Source organism: Oncorhynchus keta, chromosome 2 (genome assembly GCF_023373465.1).
Source record: "Oncorhynchus keta strain PuntledgeMale-10-30-2019 chromosome 2, Oket_V2, whole genome shotgun sequence".
Lineage (NCBI taxonomy): Eukaryota > Metazoa > Chordata > Actinopteri > Salmoniformes > Salmonidae > Oncorhynchus > Oncorhynchus keta.
In genome coordinates, this window is record NC_068422.1 from 60007813 (window position 1) to 60028638 (window position 20826).

Sequence of the window (20826 nt, forward strand, 5' to 3'; positions counted from 1 at the left end):
GTCTCACAGCATGGACATTGCAATTTATTGTCCTGTCCCCATCTGCAGTCCCCATGCCTCCTTGCAGCATGCCTAAGGCACGTTCACGCAGATGAGCTGGGACCCTGGGCATCTTTCTTTTGGTGTTTTTCAGAGTCAGTAGAAAAGCCTCTTTCTACTGACTGTGACCTTAATTCCCTACCGTCTGTAAGCTGTTAGTGTCTCAACGACCGGTGCATGTTCATTAATTGATTATGGTTCGTTGAACAAGCATGGGAAACAGCGTTGAAACCCTTTACAATGAAGATCTGTGAAGTTATTTGGATGTTTACCTATTATCTTTGAAAGACAGGGTCCTGAAAAAGGGACATTTCTTTTTTTGCTGAGTTTAGCTCATTTGAAATTTAAAGGCAACTGCATCCACGGTAAAGGCTGCATACAGTATGTCGGCTTAATTGGAAATTACCTTTACATTGTAACGAGGATCTTCTGCAATACAGATTGAATCCAGTCTTAGTCATGGCTTTTTCTTCCAGTTTGTCTACCAATGAATAATGCATACAGTATGTTGGATTCACGTTTAAGTCAAAGAATAGGGAAAATCTAAGTTAAATAATAGGGATAAATCAAATCAAACTTTAAATGCATTTTAACAAAACTTTGATTCGAATTAGTCCTGTTATTTATCTTAGATATTTGGTTGAGATGGAGACGCGAATCCAACAAATAAATTATTAATTTGTATTACAAACTGAAATTAAAGCCGGACGAAGTCAATGGCACAGATGGAACTATCCAAGCAGAAGATTCATCTCCTTCAACTGTCGATATTGATGTATATTTCTAGTTGAATACCTGGATGAATTGAAACAATAGCTGTTAATTACTTTTCAAGTGCTATATACAGGTAACTTCTAAAATAATGGAAACACTTGAGTAAATGAAGGATACACATCTGCAGGAAACCTAATGAAATCCATATGGTTAAGTATGCTGGTGGCAGCATCATGCTGTGGGGATGTTATTCAGCGGCAGGGACTGGGAGACTAGTCAGGATCGAGGGAAAGATGAATGGAGCAAAGTACTGCGAGATCTTTGATGAAAACCTGTCCCAGAGCTCTCAGGACATCAGAATGGGGCAAAGGTTCATCTTCCAACAGGACAATGACCCTACGCACACAACCAGGACAACGCAGGAGTGGCTTTGGGGCAAGTCTCTGAATGTCCTTGAGTGGCCCAGCCAGAGCCCGGACTTGAACCCGATCAAACATCTCTGGAGAGACCTGAAAATACCTATGCAGCTACACTCCCCATCCAACCTGACAGAGCTTGAGAGGATCTGCAGAGAAGAATGGGAGAAACTCCCCAAGTACAGGTGTACCAACCTTGTAGCATCATACCCAAGAATACTCTAGGCTGTAATCGTTGACAAAGTTGCTTCAACAAGGGGTGTTAATAATTTCTGAAGGCATTGTATATATTATTTGATAGTGGAAATAACGTTGGAGATCTGATGTTGTTTTACATGAACAATATAAGGTTTGTATATATTGAAATTTGGTTGCCATGATGACATTTTCCCGTGGTTGAAATTTCACAATCAAAACAACAGTTTATGTTGACAACTTTTTTCAAATCCATTGTATATTCCACATCACAATATGTTGACAAATTACATTGAAACTATGTTGATTCAACCAGTTTGGGCCCAGTGGGGTGCTTCCACACAAGTGTCTTTCCTGAGTTAATTAAGCAATTAACATCCCATCATGCTTAGGGTCATGCATAAAAGTGTTGCCCATAATTAAGGCTACTATGGTTAGAAGAGATCTCAGTGACTTTGAAAGAGGGGTCTCAAGTGTGTGTGTGCGTGTGTGAGTGTGCGCGTGTGTCTCAGTCACCAGACACAACACAACTGAAAACTTACAGAAGATTCTGGACACCGTTTTCCACCACCATCAACAAAACACCACTGAAGGTTTTTTGTCGTGGAAGAATTCTCCCTTGTAAACTCCATTTACAAGAGAGCTGGCCTTGGTGCTGAAACTGGACGCCTGTTCTAAAACGACTTGTCTTGTGGAACTCCACATCATCCCGTAATCTTCCTTGGTAATTTAAAGTACCTGATGTCGTGAAAGTGTCACTGCACGTTTTCAAGAGATTGAATTACATTTTTCTTACATGGCTACATCGTCAAAAGCACTAACGTACATAGACTAGGCTACAAAGCAAAGAAATCAGACAGTTACCACTGATTGCAACAAACATCGAACACTGCACTGGACCACTAATTCACAACTTTTTTTTACGCCACGTCGAAGAAATGACCAAATATAAGCCACCATTTTAGATCATAATACACGAAAATGACATTTTAACTGGAGTCCTCCACAACCGTTTTCAGTGCTGCAAAGCGAAGATTGAGCGATAATGAATAACACTAGGCCTTCAGGTGATTGGTTAGACTTGCATGACATCATTAAAAGTCCATTCTCTCGTTGCCTGTGAGCATGCAAACTTGAAAAAAAAACTGTCTCTCACAGATCAGAGCACATCTGCCGGAGTCCGAACTGCTTCATTCGAGAGAGATTTGCACACCTCAGCTCGGGGCGTTTCGGTCACCAGTCACTTGGAATTGTACTCTCCTATCAAGTCTCTCTCTCTGGTACCTGCCGAAAGACATTCTGACATGAAAAGGCATGATGTGATCCAATATGTGCCAATTATTATGATACCGCACAAAATTAGGACATCGTCGTCTCTATCCGGGAAAAACTTATCAGAGTAAGATTGAGAGAGGGATTTTTGCCTGGTTGAGTACCATCTAAACATGCAACATGAATCCCACTAAGAGCACTGGAGCTGGTGGGCTTGAGTCCTGGAACTTTAACAGTAAGTTGTAACATTTATAATGCACTTGTCGCATTTGAAATAAAACAAATGGGAAATATAGGCTATTAGAACGTGCGAAATCTAACTTCCCTGCAAACAATATTTTCTATAGCTTTTTTAAAAAAAATGTGTGCATTCTGATAAATCCACTTTTGCAAAGGATGGCTGTTCAAATAACCTGTCACCGAGTTATCATGAGCATTATTTTAGAATCCCCAAGGATAGTCTTTTTGCAGATGTATTAACATTGACGGAATCAACCACATTAATTGTTCTCAGAAATACCATTGTGTCACTCGTTATGATTTCCACCATTTATTTGATAGCACAACTTAGTGACGGAGAAACAAGCGCGCAACAAGGTGAGCTTGATCAATTTGTATGGTTCGGCTGTGATATCGGAGTAGGCAGCCTTTGGGTTAGGCTATTATAGAAAAATGCCCACATTAAAATAAATAAAAACATGTTTTTTTATCATGTTGTGGTCCTATCGACGTGACGTTATAGTGGGCTATTTTGGGCAAAACGATGTTAAAAGATGGCCCCACTTGAAGTAAAGAAACCGTAGCCTATATATCCTTATCTAAAAAAAAAACGAATGTATGCTAACTGTTGATCTTCATCTTACGTTCGTGGTGTTTGTATATGTATCAGTTAAAGTAGCTGTACATTATGAAGTTTGAAACCTCAGACACCATTACTTTAAGGGTTGTTCTAATGAAAGTAGAGAAACGTGCGCGTTTTTGGAACGCGCTCGTTAGGATGGCACCCCACAGTGCTCTTCAGATTATTTGATGAGTTAATTGGGTGGATATTTGACCCGCTGGAGTTTAGGCCAATTATGAGATGTGTATGCTTCTGGTTCTGAGGAAGTTCATGTAAACATTCTTAATGCGTGACACTTCCTTCTCCATTTTGGTTTCTCTCTCTCTGTTTCCATTAACATGTCTGACTCATTGCTGTTGTTGAATGAATGCATTTTTTCCCTTCATTTTTGGGGGGTGCTGAGGTTTCTAGATCATAGCTGATCGTACAGGGAAACCCAGTTCAGTCAAAGCTCCCAATGCAAAAACTGTGCTGATGTCCATCTGTAGTCTATGATAAATTTGATATATACATTATACAATTTACATTCTCATCACAGTGCAGATACCCAGTCCCCCATACTCACTGCACCTGCAACTGACACAAAGCCATTCCACAATTCATCTTACTCCCCTCCACTTCTTTCTCCCAGCTGCCGGGCATCCCTGAGAGACCTGCTTTAAAAGTGTTTCAAACTTCCTGATGGCGGCTTTTTTGTGCAGGCAAATGCCTGAACCTCATTGAGATGCAAAGCTCTCCCTGCAGCCCCTCGGGAAATGAGCATCCCGACTGTCAGGATTTGTGTCCCCTCTACAATCATCAGTGGCAGCAGCACACACAGGCAGACACCCAGAGAGCTCATCAAATGTCTCACAGCTGGGACAGTAGTAGTCCTGCTTATGACTTCCACAGAGGAGTGTAGTGTTTTTTTTTTTTTTTGGTGTGCTGGGTTTTAATCCTGTCCCTGTTTTGGTCCATGCCTGTTGGGTTTGGCTGCATTTGGCATGGTGGACACTTTCAGCTGGTCTGATATTAACCGCATGGGACAGACTGTGGATGGGGTCAGGAAAGCCATTGGCCTTCAACCCAGACACATCAGTTAGGGTGCCATTTTGTTAATTGAGCGTGAGAGGCTGAGAGGTCTGTGATGTTCTTTTGGCCATCCCTCTTGCCCCACCCCCTGGTCAGGGTTGTGCATTTTCTACCAGGGTTGGGCTCTTGAAACTTTGGAAATGAATAGCGTCGACTTGCTATTTTTACTGAGAAGACTGCCTTCAATTCAAATTGAGCCCAACCCTGTTTTCTAGGAAAGAGTCAAAGCAAAGTCACCTACACAATTTCAATCATTTAGAATAATGCGTGGAACCTATTTAGGATGTTTACTTGGGTGAAATGAGCTCAGCCCAAAATAAACTCCTTGTGTATACACTATAGTCAGAGAGATAATGTAGTGTATACATTTGGGTCATATGCTACACCCAACCCCCATATTAACCCCAATACTCCCCTCCCTGCCTGCTTCATAACCTAGTTTTAGGACTGACGCTTCTGCAGCACTGCTGTGTGCCAACCCTGGGCACAGATGTTTCACACTGGCACAGACGGGCGTAGACTGGGCTGGATGAGTTAGGCATTGCTCTACGCCCTGGCCTGCGGGCTAAGGGACACGTTTAATGCCCTCTTCAGATTCATGAGCTCCAGGAATTTAGTCAGCTCTGATGGATCATCTTTCCTAGGGTTTAGTTTTCATGAGACTGCTCGCTGGGCACATCACATCATTTCAACGTGGACAGCTGAGTAATATTTGGTTGAGACCTTGATTAAATGAGATTACAACCTATATTCACCCACTCAAAAATATAGCCAAAAGTTAGTTGAATTTCCAATGTATTATCACTGTGCTTTCAACCATCGACAAGAACAAGCAAATTCCAATGGAAAAACAATGTCAGATTTTTTTGTTTAGTTGTCACCCAAATATCTATCACTGCGCTTTCAACCATTTAAAAGCACAGCAAAGTTCAAATGGGAATACAATATCAGATATTTTGTTGATTTAATGTGCTATCCCTGTGCTTCATATAATAGCAGAACCAAATGACCTGGCTTGCAGTTGAGATAGCTTTAAAAGTCCATGGTGCAAGTGATCAATGCCGTTTGAGATTCTGCACAGATTATTACAGCAATTGTGAAGATGGCCACAGACCTGCGACGTCCTATGCATGCTACAGTATCTTGAACATGCACGCTTTATATGATTACATAAGAAGACATTTATAGTTACAGGGATCTCAAAATGTGGACATGGATGTGTTAGTCATTTTAAGTTTGAATGTTACATTAGTTTGTAAAATAGCCTCAACTAAGGTATTACATTTTTTTGATAGTGGAAATAATGTTGAAGATCTGACATTGTTTTAAAGGTAGAAATTCAACATATTTTATGCAAGGTTTGTCCATGTTGACATTTGGTTACCATGATGACATCATCCCGTGCTTGAAATTTCACCCTCAAAACAACAGTTTGTTGATTACTTTTTTCAAATCCAATGTATTTTCCATGTAGATTCGATGTCACGATACGTTGACACATTACGATGAAACAACCAGTTTGTGCAAAGTGGGTGTAGTCTCAAATAAATTCAACTATCAATTTATATGCTTTACTTTGACAGTCTCCCATCATCCACTGTAGCTTGGAGTTTCACGTTCAGTTTTTCTATGATATTAATATTGTTCTTCAATCCAGACACTCAGGAAACACTGTTCCACAAAATTCAACCATTTTGTGGGATCAATAATAATTCATGATATTTTCTTCCCTCTGGTTAGCCAGGGTTGTGGACCAAATGGGAACATGATATTGGCCGTATTTTTCTCATCAACACTGAAACTGTGTTCGTTTGTACTCAGTGGCTGGTGCGTGTGCACAATGCACAAATGGTGGTGGTGAAGTTGGTGGGTGGTGAAGTTGGTGGGTGTGCACAATACAATGATTCCATGCTGGAAAACATTGTCAAGTTAGGGAAGGGCGGAACTAATTGTCAGTGGTCAGTGTTGCTGTGTGTTATAACTGATTAACAATATTAAATACAGTAGATTCATTTGATTAACGTTGGGTTCCCTCTAGTACTGAGCGATTAGCCAAAATGCTGTTTTTCCTGGTCATTAAACAGCTAATTGAATGACGTCTGTTCAATTACTTGAAATCCATGTAGTTTTTTTTGTTTTTGTGATCTCAATGCGCTGTTTCTCTAGAGAAAATGTATTAATTCACAAGAGAAGTTAAGTCAATAACTATGTGGGACGCTGGGCTGACGGGAGTTGTAGTTTTCATTAGGCAAATATTCAACCTGGTTCAGCACAGAAACATAGTAATTAACTACAATGACCATAATCCATTAAACCCGTTCTTCTCGGCTCGGACAATAGTGTTTGATTGTGGTCTGCTATAGAGAACATTATACCCATAAAACCTACTGGTCAGAAAATCCCACCATAGGGGATTTTAGAAAAATAAGGGCTGTGTTTCGGGTAGGCCTGGCGTGACATTTTGATAACCGTGTAAATCTCTCTAGGAGAAGGTGACCCCCCCCCCCTTGAGCATCCTATTGGTTCCTGCATGTGGGTCATGATTGTCTATGCAAGTAAAATGGAGGTCAAAAGATAAACAGAAGTTTTTCATTTAAGCTATGCCATCATTGTAGTATAAATAATTCTGTGATGTTTTGGCTCAAAATGTATGTGTAATCTGTTGATTCGTTGGATAGTAGACGTAAGATATACCAGCCACCCATTCACCACTCTATCAACTCTGTAAGGAAGGGATGTAATAAATAAACAGACACAGACAGCCTCACCATAATGTTAACAGAACTGCGGGTATGCAGTGATCTGCAGGTGGGGGCGAAGGACACTGTCTACCAGTGTCCTAGCCCAGTGTCGCCCCGGAGTCCTAGTTAGCAAGCTAGCTAGTGCATAGTGTCCTTCGCCCCTACCGACCAAGCACCTGCCCGCGCCGTAACGTTAACAGAACTGTGGGAAAGCAGTGTTCGGCAGGCAAGGGCGAAGGACACTGTCTTACCGGTGTCCTAGCTAGCTAGTGGTGTCACCCCGCCTCCCGCCCGTGTCTTCTTCTTCTGAGAGGTTTATCTGCTGTTGGTATCCAACGTTATGGTACCTTTCCGGCACCTAGTGTAGTCTCCTGCCTGTGTACCTAGTTTAAATCATAGATGAAACATTTACCAATAGAAGTATAGAGAGGGGTTCCTGCAGATGCAGGAACGCCCCGAATTGCGGGCTGCAATCGCACCCTTCCCGGCTCGGAAAGAGATGGATAGCCTACACACAGACTGCATGAGAGGAATGTACACAACACAACAACCATGTTCCCGAGGTAGCGCTACCCGATTGATAGTTGTAGTAATTGCTAATAAGTAGTCTTGAAAGTATGCTTCATGTTCTTTGAATAAGTAGTCAAGTGACTTTGTGAGACGGCTCTGCAGCAAACTTAAACAGCTACTAGCTAGACAGCGAACTACTAGCCTAGTTAAATAGGATGACTCAAAGGCTGTACAGTGTGGGGAGCACAGAGATAATGTTAGATGGTCTGGCTGGCTGGCTGCTACTGCCTGAGTAGAGATGAGATTATGACTTTAAAGGAATGAAAAGGAATTAAGTCAACTAAGTATATTGTATTATTGTATTATTTAATTCTCTATTGATGTCTAGCCAATGTGGACCTGACAGAGACAATGGAACATTTTGGCCATTGAATGTTCACTAATTCTTCTCAGAAGTTGTAATGCCATTATTTAATAATGCATTTAATGTTGAAAAAAATCAAAAACTGTGATCACTTTGTAAATTGAACTGAGCCAACCTTAAAAAGCACTAATGGCTCAGCACTAGTTCCCCACATGATATCGATCATTTCAAGTCAATGGGTAGCAATAACTACACTTTTCCCTGGTATGTGATCATCTCTCTCTCTCCCTCTCTCATATATTTTATATTTGATTTCAGAGCTACAGTAGCACAATGTTCATTTCCCATGCTATTTCATAGGAGGGCCTCATTATTCACAATGCTGCTGTTCTCCAGCAGCAGCTTTAATTACATAAGGCTTAATTGAAGAAAGCATGGCTCCTATTGTTTTTGTTTTTTTACCTTTATTTAACGAGGCAAGTCCGTTAAGAACAAATTCTTATTTATAATGACGGCCTACCCCGGCCAAACCCTAATCCGGATGACACTGGGCCAATTGTGCACCGCCCTATGGGACTCCCAATCACGGCCGGTTGTGATACAGCCCAGGATCGAACCAGGGTCTGTAGTGACGCCTCTAGCACTGAGATGCAGTTCCTTAGACTGCTGCGCCACTCGGGAGCCCATTGTAATGTCAGCAGTTGCCTATCAGCATTGCACGATACCTGTTTGTAGCCACATCCTCTATTTATAGCATCCTCTCTCATCAAAACTGCAACAACAATACGTTAATTAAATCTGATCTTAGTTAGCTACTGACATTATAACTAAGATCAGATTTCATTAACGTAATTGTTGTTGCAAGTTGCCACAGTGCCTGTGACAAAGACAAAATCCACACTGAAGTCGGAGGGAGAACAGCCAGTCAAGACCACAACTAAAATATGCGTATGCTGACAGCAAACAGCCACTTTGTTATATGAATTAGTTAGGTTAGGGTTAATTATCTCATATGCATGTATTTCATTTGAATTAGAATGATGTCTGTCAACATGACATACAAACTTTCTCTCTCTCTCTCTCTCTCTCTCTCTCTCTCACTCTCTCTCTCTCAGCCTTTAACCATGAGAAGTTTCCCATCATTTTTAAATATAAGTTTATTTGGTAATGAAAACAGTAACTATGTTTGACATTACAGTCCCTTTAACAAGGCCAGTACATTCCTGATGGCCCAGCAGAGTAGTGCCAGTGGCGGAGATGTTTCTCTGCAGGTAGTTACAAGGCACAGCACGGAGGCCTGGATAATGAGGATAAAGGGAATCAAAAGGTAGAGCATGTACCATATCAAACAGCTTACAGCAGAGGATCCCTACAGCGTGGAGAGGGGAAGTTCACTGAGCCATGCGTCCTATATTTAGCATTATTATTAGACCCTCCGTAATGTCTAGAGCTCAGAGTGTGTTCCCATCAAGCTCTAGCCTTACAGCAGGGGTGTCAAACTCGTTTGCCCCATTGGCCGCATCCGTACTTAAAATGTATTATAATTCATCTCCGTCAAAATTTGCACAAAATATTCCTCTATCCGTCGCTTTTGGAATTTCTGATGCTCCTTGAATCTCTGGATAACTAAGGTATAGGCCTATAGCTTTCTCTTGGGAAATACTTACCTATACTACATGGCCAAAGGTATGTGGACACATGTTCAAATGAGTGGATTCAGCATTTCAGTCACACCCGTTGCTGACAGGTGTATAAAATTGAGCACACAGACATGCAATCTCCATAGAAACATTGGCAGTAGAATGGCCCGCTTCATGAAATGGGTTTCCATGGCTGAGCAGCCGCACACAAGCCTAAGAGAACCATGCGCAATGCCAAGCGTCGGCTGAAGTGTTGTAAAGCTCGCTGCCATTGGACTCTGGAGCAGTGGAAACGCGTTCTCTGGAGTGATGAATCACGCTTCACCATCTGGCAGTCCGACGGACTAATCTGGGTTTGGAGGAGAACACTACCTGACCGAATGCATATTACTGACTGTAAAGTTTGGCGGATGAGTAATGGTCTGGGGCTGTTTTTCATGGTTTGGGCTAGGCCCCTTAGTACCAGTGAAGGGAAATATTAACGCTACAGCTTACAATGACATGCTAGACGATTCTGTGCTTCTAACATTGTGGCAACAGTTTGGGGAAGGCCCTTTCCTGTTTCAGCATGACAATGCCCCCGTGCACACAGCAAGATCCATACAGAAATGGTTTGTTGAGATTGGTGTGGAAGAACTTGACTGGCCTGCACAGAGCCCTGACCCCAACCCCATTGAACACCTTTGGGATAAATTGGAACGCAGACTGCGAGCCAGGCCTAATCGCCCAACATCCGTGCCCGACCTAACTAATGCTCATGCAGCTGAATGGAAGCAAGTCCCCGCAGCAATGTTCCAACATCTTGTGGAAAACCTTCCCAGAAGAGTGGAGGATGTTATAGGAGCAAAGGGGGGCCCAACTCCATATTAATGCCCTTGATTTTGGAATGAGATGTTCAAAGAACAGATGTCCACATACTTTTGGCCAATGGTGCAATAGTGCCACAGTGAAATACATATTCTCAGATAATACTAATGATTTTACAAATTATATTACTGATCAAGTTTATACTATCCCATTGGCTACATTTGTTGATGCTTATTTTTTTTACTTAAAAGCCAGGCACAAACAACTCAAGTATTGAATCCAATGATGTATAATTGATCCTATTGTATATAGCATTAGACCTATGATAGCATTTCATAATATATCATCCTGTATGTTCATAGATATTTCGTAATGCAACCAGTGCCTTATCCTGGAGGATCACGTCTTTACCACTTACGAGTTCATAAATCTATACCGCCGTCTATACTTTAAGATGGGGTGACTAAGATGAGTACCCCCTCCCTGCAGCAGTATGCAAGCACATGCTCACAGTCACAAGTGACAAGGTATGTGTTCTTAAAATAGGCCCGGCTCAGATTCAAGGCTGTTTGCTGGATTATATAGTGACCCGCTGTCGTTAAAGTAGAAAGCTCCTTGACGTTAGATAGACTTAATTAGAAACTGATATAAAATCCCTGAGCTGAATGAACCGTAATGTATATGTAAACATTTCACTGTACCTACACCTGTTGTATTCGACGCAGGTGACAAATAACATTTGATGTGTACCTGTATTTGATCAAATATTGTATTTTGCCTGCAGTATCAAAGACCAAAATGCCTAATCACAGTATCTGGCACGTGGCGGCTGTGTCTTAGCTATTTTGGCATGAAGGGCTTTCAAGTGGAGTGGATCTGCTTTTCTCCTGCTAGACATGAGGATATCACAGTCATGCCACAATGAATGACATTGCTAGAGCCAGGAACAGTGGACATTACCAACCCCTACACTTTAAGAAAAATACCTATCTACTGTGTCTTTAACTATTTCACTCTAATTGCATAATTCCTTGTAAGGGCCTGAAATACTTTAAAGTTGTCTGTTTAATTATGGATACTCCCCTGAAACCCTTACATGCTTACACCCGAACAGCAGAACATCGATCAGTGGGCTGTTATTCACATCTGATAAAAGCCAAGTCACTGTTCTTTAAAGCCAAGTTACTGGTCTCCTTAAGCTGGGTGCCTGTGAGGGAGATGTAGACTCTATTAGCTCCCACTTAACAGAGGTACATTTTTACATCATTAACCAAACACATTCCTTTATTTGAGGAATTCCATTCCTTCACAGTTCCAGAGCTTAAAGCCTGGTAAAAACACAAACCTCACACAAGTGTGTTCAGCCAAGATACCAGCATTGGGGAAGCTACTCTAAAATAGTTTATTAGGTACACCCATCTAGTTCCGGGTCGGACCCCCCTTTGCCCCCAGAACAGCCTGAATGATTTGGGGAATGGATTCTACAAGGTGTGGCATTCTAACGTTGCTCAATTGGTATCAATGAACCTATGTGTGCCAGGAAAACCTTCCCCACACTATTACACCACCAGCCTGTACCATTGACACCAGGCAGGATGGGGCCAATGGACTCATGCTGCTTACACCAAATCCTGACTCATCAGCATGACTCAACAGGGCCTGGGATTCGTCAGGGCAGGCAATGTTTTTCCACTCCTCAAATGTCCAGTGTTGATGATCACGTGCCCACTAGAGCCGCTTCTTCTTGTTTTTAGCTGATTAGGAGTGGAACCCGGTGTGGTCATCTGCTGCAATAGCCAATCGGTGACAAGGACCGAGTTGTTTTTGCCCACAGGACTGCCACTGAGTGGATGTTTTTTGTTTGTTTCACCGTTATCTTTAATCCCTGGACACTGTTGTGCGCAAAAAGCCCAGGAGGCTGGCTGTTTCTGAGATACTGTAACTGGTGCACCCGGCACTGACGATTATACCACGCTCAATGTCGCTTAAGTCATTCATTTTGCCCATTCTAACATTTAATCGAACAGTAACTGAATGCCTCGATGCCCGTCTGCCTGCTTTATATAGCAAGCCATGACCACCTGTATCACTGTCTGTAGGAGCTAACCATTTCCGTGAATGGGGTGGTGTACCTAATAAGCTGGCCGCTGTGTGTACTTTACCTAGCTACTGATTACTTCACACTAGAAAACGGTAAGCTATACGAACGCTACCCTTAAGAAAAATATAATTTACTTGACTAAAGTTACTTTGAAAATGTAGTTCATATCATCCAAACTACTTCGTGAAAAATCATCATATCTAAATCTGAAATGTCATAGACTACAAATTGCGAGTCAAATGTTAACATGTGTAATTGAAACACAAAAACTATGTTTCAAGTGAGAAATAAGCAGGTCTGGTGCCGAAAAAAAGGACATTCTTTATTTTCTTTTCATGATCAAAAATGTAGTGTGTAGTTCCAGTAGTTAGCTAGATAGCATGGCAAAAACATAATTAACTACTGGAACCAAGCTACTGCATATTGTAGTTAAATTATTAATTGAACTACAGTAGATGTAGTTCACTACTCCTGAACACTGCAAGATACTGAAACTAAGAGCAATTTTAAAGTTAACAGCCGGCATCTCTGTCTGGCTGCAATCAAAAAGAATGGGTTATTCAGTCACCGCCCCACAAGTGCGTAATATGGATTTTAGACTGGTTTGATCTCCTCTGAGTTATTTTTAACTTCAAAGTTGTCTGAACAGTGAAAAAGAACAAACCTATGATATGACCAGAGGTGGTTTCATTTGATTCCTGCCTCTCAGTTATGGAGAACTTAACAGGTTATGGACCGAATCCCCTCGTTCTCTGTTCCACCTTCTGTAGGTCAGAGCAGTATACAACAACAGAAGACAGTGGGCATTAAAAGCAGCATGTCACATCCTATATTCTGACTGAAAGACCGGGGTCATGTCTTTGATCATTATTGATAAGATCTCCTGTGTCCCCTAGCAAAACACTGCTTTGCCATTAGAGGGCAGCCTTTCAATGGTATCACACAATCACACCGTCAAGCTCTTCTAAAGACATGCTGACATACACACGTTGCAGAAACACATCATTGTAATATGGATTATGGCAAGTTGTTAGCTGGTGTTTTGTCTGATCTCCTTATTGCATGGGGTTTGTTTGTTGTTCTAATGCCCCGCCTTGCATTTCTACTGTTGTTGTTTTTGGTATTATTTGATCGTGTTTTATACAGTTGGGTGTCCGAACTACGACACTACAAACAGAATACGTAATGATACTGCTTTAGTAGTGTCCAGCCCTAGACAGTGCAGAGACAGACTCAGCTACACTTTCAACAGTATCTCCTCCTGAAGCTAGTATTCTTTAACAGAAGTGTCTTATGCCGGAACTTACTCCCTGTAACTTTTCTGTTTGCATTACAAAGATTTACAGTTGGCTGACAACTTAACATTTCCAGCTGAGTATCAGGGTGGTTTGCCGACGATGACGAAACTTAGGGAGATGCCTTTTATATTCACAGTACCTCAGTATTTAATGTGGAGGATCCATTGCTGACACAGATAGTTATCCGTGATAAATTTGAGCACCGAGTCACATTCTCTTACACATCAATGTCACACCGCAGGCTCGGCTTCTGTATTTCCATCTGTTTTTATTCATTAGAATGCGAGGGGGAAATACCTTAAAATACATCTAACTCAACTGCTTTAGAGAGGCGTAAATAATGAACCTTTGGGTCAATCTAAATGACCTGAAAGAGATGTTGATATTTAGTGGTGTGTTTAATTTAATTCTCTGTGATGTCTTAATTGAATGACCAGACAGCTGCACAGAGCATGCTGTAGAATACATCACTGAGGAGCAATACAATGTGAAACTCTCTTCACCCAAGGCAATTCACCAGGAATGCTGTCCAGGCCCATGTTCATGTCATAAATCTTTTGTCTGCTAATTTGTTCATGGGAGCTAGGCAAAGGTGGAACCAAGTAATTGTTTTACAAGTCACAAGTAAGTCTCAAGTCTTAGCACTCAAGTCCCAAGTCAAGACAGGCAAGACCGACTTAAGCTTCAAGTCAAGACTCAAGTCCTAAACTTTGAGTTTCGAGTCATAATGTGCTCTTCAACAAATGTAATACCATTTCATATTTTTAACAAGAGTAATAGTTAGTATATTACATTTATGCAAATCATGAATGTTTTTACAAATATATATATTTATTACTTTCCAAATAAACTTTATTTTTCCATGGAAATACATCAAATCCAATCAAAGTTTATTTGTTACGTGCGCCGAATACAACAGGTGTAGTAGACCTTACAGTGAAATGCTTACTTACAGGCTCTAACCAATAGTGCAAAAAAGGTATTAGGTGAACAATAGGTAAGTAAAGAAATAAAACAACAGTAAAAAGACAGGCTAAATACAGTAGCGAGGCTATAAAAGTAGAGAGATAATACAGACACCGGTTAGTCAGGCTGATTGAGGTAGTATGTACATGTAGATATACAGTGCCTTGCGAAAGTATTTGGCCCCCTTGAACTTTGCGACCTTCTGCCACATTTCAGGCTTCAAACATAAAGATATAAAACTGTATTTTTTTTGTGAAGAATCAACAACAAGTGGGACACAATCATGAATTGGAACGACATTTATTGGATATTTCAAATGTTTTTAACAAATCAAAAACTGAAACATTGGGCGTGCAAAATTATTCAGCCCCTTTACTTTCAGTGCAGCAAACTCTCTCCAGAAGTTCAGTGAGGATCTCTGAATGATCCAATGTTGACCTAAATGAATAATGATGATAAATACAATCCACCTGTGTGTAATCAAGTCTCCGTATAAATGCACCTGCACTGTGATAGTCTCAGAGGTCCGTTAAAAGCGCAGAGAGCATCATGAAGAACAAGGAACACACCAGGCAGGTCCGAGATACTGTTGTGAAGAAGTTTAAAGCCGGATTTGGATACAAAAAGATTTCCCAAGCTTTAAACATCCCAAGGAGCACTGTGCAAGCGATAATATTGAAATGGAAGGAGTATCAGACCACTGCAAATCTACCAAGAACTGGCCGTCCCTCTAAACTTTCAGCTCATACAAGGAGAAGACTGATCAGAGATGCAGCCAAGAGGCCCATGATCACTCTGGATGAACTGCAGAGATCTACAGCTGAGGTGGGAGACTCTGTCCATAGGACAACAATCAGTCGTATATTGCACAAATCTGGCCTTTATGGAAGAGTGGCAAGAAGAAAGCCATTTCTTAAAGATATCCATAAAAAGTGTTGTTTAAAGTTTGCCACAAGCCACCTGGGAGACACACCAAACATGTGGAAGAAGGTGCTCTGGTCAGATGAAACCAAAATTGAACTTTTTGGCAACAATGCAAAACGTTATGTTTGGCATAAAAGCAACACAGCTCATCACCCTGAACACAACATCCCCACTGTCAAACATGGTGGTGGCAGCATCATGGTTTGGGCCTGCTTTTCTTCAGCAGGGACAGGGAAGATGGTTAAAATTGATGGGAAGATGGATGGAGCCAAATACAGGACCATTCTGGAAGAAAACCTGATGGAGTCTGCAAAAGACCTGAGACTGGGACGGAGATTTGTCTTCCAACAAGACAATGATCCAAAACAGAAAGCAAAATCTACAATGGAATGGTTCAAAAATAAACATATCCAGGTGTTAGAATGGCCAAATCAAAGTCCAGACCTGAATCCAATCGAGAATCTGTGGAAAGAAGTGAAAACTGCTGTTCACAAATGCTCTCCATCCAACCTCACTGAGCTCGAGCTGTTTTGCAAGGAGGAATGGGAAAAAATGTCAGTCTCTCGATGTGCAAAACTGATAGAGACATACCCCAAGCAACTTACAGCTGTACTCGCAGCAAAAGGTGGCGCTACAAAGTATTAACTTAAGGGGCTGAATAATTTTGCACGCCCAATTTTTCAGTTTTTGATTTGTTAAAAAAGTTTGAAATATCCAATAAATGTCGTTCCACTTCATGATTGTGTCCCAATTGTTGTTGATTCTTCACAAAAAAATACAGTTTTATATCTTTATGTTTGAAGCCTGAAATGTGGCAAAAGGTCGCAAAGTTCAAGGGGGCCGAATACTTTCGCAAGGCACTGTAGTTAAAGTGACTATGCATATATGATGAACAGAGAGTAGCAGCAGCATAAAAAAGAGGGGTTGGGGGTAGCACACTATGCAAATAGTCCAGGTAGCCATTGGATTACCTGTTCAGGAGTCTTATGGCTTGGGGGTAAAAACTGTTGAGAAGCCTTTTTGTCCTGGACTTGGCACTCTGGTACCGCTTGCCATGCAGTAGATAGAGAGAACAGTCTATGACTGGGGTGGCTGGGGTCTTTGACAATTTTTAAGGCCTTCCTGTGACACTCTGGTTTAGAGGTCCTGGATGGCAGGCAGTTTAGCCCCAGTGATGTACTGGGCCGTACGCACAACCCTCTGTAGTGGCTTGCAGTCAGAGGCCGAGCAATTGCCATACCAGGCAGTGATGCAACCAGTCAGGATGCTCTCAATGTTGCAGCTGTAGAACCTTTTGAGGATATCAGGACCCATGCCAAATCTTTTTAGTTTCCTGAGGGGGAATAGGCTTTGTCGTGCCCTCTTCACGACTGTCTTGGTGTATTTGGACCATTCTAGTTTGTTGTTGATGTGGACACCAAGGAACTTAAAGCTCTCAACCTGCTCCACTACAGCCCCGTCGATGAGAATGGGGATGTGCTCGGTACTCCTTTTCCTGTAGTCCACAATCATCTCCTTAGTCTTGGTTATGTTGAGGAATAGGTTGTTATTCTGGCACCACCCGGCCAGGTCTCTGACCTCCTCCCTATAGGCTGTCTCGTCGTTGTCGATGATCAGGCCTACCACTGCTGTGTCGTCTGCAAACTTAATGATGGTGTTGGAGTCGTGCCTGGCCATGCAGTCGTGGGTGAACAGGGAGTACAGGAGGGGGCTGAGCACGCACCCCTGAGGAGCTCCAGTGTTGAGGATCAGTGTGGCAGATGTGTTGCTACCTACCCTCACCACCTAAGGGCGGCCCGTCAGGAACTCCAGGATCCAGTTGCAGAAGAAGGTGTTTAGTCTCAGGGTCCTTAGCTTAGTGATGAGCTTTGAGGGTACTATGGGTGTTGAACGCTGAGCTGTAGTCAATGAATAGCAATCTCACATAGGTGTTCCTATTGTCCAGGTGGGAAAGGGCAGTGTGGAGTTCAATATGGATTGCATCATCTGTGGATCTGTTTGGGCGGTGTGCAAATTGGAGTGGGTCTAGGGTTTCTGGGATAATGGTGTTGATGTGAGACAAGACCAACCTTTCAAAGCACTTCAAGGCTACAGACGTGCGTGCTACGGGTCTGTAGTCATTTAGGCAGGTTGCCGTTGTGTTATTGGGCACAGGGACTATGGTGGTCGGCTTGAAACATGTTGGTATTACAGACTCAATCAGGCACATGTTGAAAAGGTCAGTGAAGACACCTGCCAGTTGGTCAGCACATACCAAAGAGCACAAGTCCTGGTAATCCGTCTGGCCCCGCAACCTTGTGTATGTTGTTTAAAGATCTTTCTCACGTCGGCTGCGGAGAGCATGATCACACAGTCGTCCGGAACAGCTGATGCTCTCATGCATGCCTCAGTGTTGCTTGCCTCGAAGCGAGCATAGAAGTGATTTAGCTCGTCTGGTAGGCTTGTGTCACTGGGCAGCTCGCGGCTGTGCTTCCCTTTGTAGTCTGTAATAGTTTGCAAGCCCTGCCACATAAGACAAGCATCGGAGCCGGTGTAGTATGAATCAATCTTCGCCTTGTATTGACGCAGGGCATAGCAGGATTTCTTGTAAGCTTCCGGGTTAGAGTCCCGCACCTTGAAGGTGGCAGCTCTACCCTTTAGCTCAGTGTGGATGTTACCTATAATCCATGGCTTCTGGTGGGGTATGTACATACCGTCACTGTGGGGACGACATCCTCGATGCACTTATTGATAAAGCCAGTGACTGATGTGGTGTACTCCTCAATGCCGGAACATGTTCCAGTCTGTGATAGCAAAATAGTCCTGTAGTTTAGCATATGCTTCATCTGACCACTTTTTTTATAGACCAAGTCACTAGTGCTTCCTGCTTTAATTTTTGCTTGTAAGCAGGAATCAGGAGGATAGAGGTGAGGGGGAGAGCTTTGTATGCGTCTCTGTGTGTGGAGTACATGTGATCTAGATGTTTTTCCCTCTTGTTGCACATTTAACATGTTTATAGAAATTTGGTAGAACTGATTTCAGTTTCCCTGAATTAAAGTCTCCGGCCACTAGGAGCGCCGACTCTGGATGAGTGGTTTCCCATTTGCTTATTTCCTTATACAGCTGACGGAGTGCGGCCTTAGTGCCAGCATCTGTCTCTGGTGGTAAATAAACCACCACGAAAAGTATAGCTGAAAACTCTCTAGGCAAATAGTGTGGCCTGCAATTTATCACAATATACTTTACTTCAGGCGAGCAAAATCTAGAGAATTCCTTAGATTTCATGCACCAGCTGCACAGACCGCCCCCTCTCTTCTTTACCAGAGTGTGCTGTTCTATCTTGCCGGTGCAGCTTATATCCCGCTAGTTGAATATCCATGTCATCATTCAGCCACGATTCCGTGAAACATAGGATATTACAGTTTTTGATGTCCCGTTGGTAGGATATTCGTGATCATACCTCATCTAATTTATTGTCCAATGATTGCACGTTGGCTAGTAGTGTTGACGGTAATGGCAGCTTTCACACTCGCCTTCTCCAGGTCCTGACCTGGCATCTGGCTCTTTGTCCTCTGTACCTGCGTCGCTTCCTCTTGCAAATAACGGGGATGTCGGCCCTGTGGGGTGTTTGGAGAATGTCCTCTGCGTCCTCCTTGTTGTAGAAAAAATCTTTGTCTCATCCGTGGTGAGTGATCGCTGTCCTGATATCCAGAAGCTCTTTTTTTGCCATAAGATACGGTTGCAGAAACATTATGTACAAAATAAGTTACAAATAACACGAAGAAAAGCACATAATAGCACAATTGGTTGGGCGCCCGTAAAACTGCTGCCATTTCTTCTGCCGCTATTTTACATGGATAGCCATGACAAAGACCCCCCCCCCCCACCGACTATTGAGGATCGCAATCGGGCACTGTAGGCTTGTACACAATCGCCCAACCTTACAAACACACACCTTCTCTGTGTGTGGTTACAGTAGACTAACATATGTCAATGGTTTTAGGAACAGCAGTAACATCAGGCAGGATTTGGGCTACCAACTGCCGAGCCAGTTGTAGCTCAATCTTGGGTGCAATGATCACGTTCCCACACTGACTGACTGTGTGGTTGCTCATTGATTTAACGTTACGTTAGCCTGCATGCTACACTAGCAAAGTTATAAATTATATAGCTGTTGGCTATATTAGCCACGACTTACCGTTCTTCGTGCAGCTTCAAATGTTGAACAAAGTTGGAAGTTGTTGCACCTCCGTCTGTCATTTTCTTCCCGCATGTTTTGCAAGTTACAATGCGTTTTTTGTTGATACAGCATCGTCTTTATATACAAAAACAATAATTTGGGGTATCATCTTTCCAAGGGCTCCATCTGAATTCACCCGCCGACGTTCCTCTGCACTGCCACGCGCAACTTTTTCTCAGCTGGCATAATTTGATTGGCTGCTGTCCGATTCAAACTGTAATCCGTTAAATGAAGAGTTGATGCACTGCACACCTTTTTTTTAATAGCATCATTTTTTATATTTGGGCTTGGGGAGGGTATCAACTCAGTTCGAGTCAAAAGGCTTAAGTCCAAGTTAAGTTACAAGTCATTGGTGTTAAAGTTAAAGTCGAGTTGCAAGTCATCATATTTGTGACTCGAGTCTGACTCGAGCCCAAGTCATGTGACTCGAGTCCACACCTCTGGAGCTAGGTAAACTGAAGTATCTGTAAAATAACTCAGGCATGCATATTCACTAGCTCACAATATCTCATTTTGAATGCAAATACTAATTTGCATATGCACATGACCATAAAACCAGAACACATAACCAAGGATGAACACCCAACCAGGCTATTCTTCGCTTAGAAGTAAAAACATATAGTATTATGTTCTTTATGTTTTCAGACTTTCATACCGTGTATTCCATTTCAAAGAATTAAATGTCTTGGCGAAGAGCATTTCGCAGAG

General features: G+C 42.3%; 1 protein-coding gene across 7 annotated transcripts in view; it reads left to right on the forward strand.

Moving 5' to 3' along the window:
• LOC118357857 (muscarinic acetylcholine receptor M4-like) overlaps positions 1–20826 on the forward strand; it is a 158318-nt gene that overhangs the window by 132892 nt on the left and 4600 nt on the right. Inside the window, exon 1 of one of the 7 annotated variants that reach the window (XM_035735221.1) lies at positions 2539–2871. The exons of the other annotated variants lie outside the window; for them this stretch is intronic. Within the exon in view, the coding sequence (XP_035591114.1) occupies positions 2817–2871 (55 nt within the window). The 5' untranslated portion in view covers positions 2539–2816. Of the gene's footprint in view, positions 1–2538; positions 2872–20826 lie in introns of those variants that run through there. 7 annotated transcript variants of the gene reach the window in all.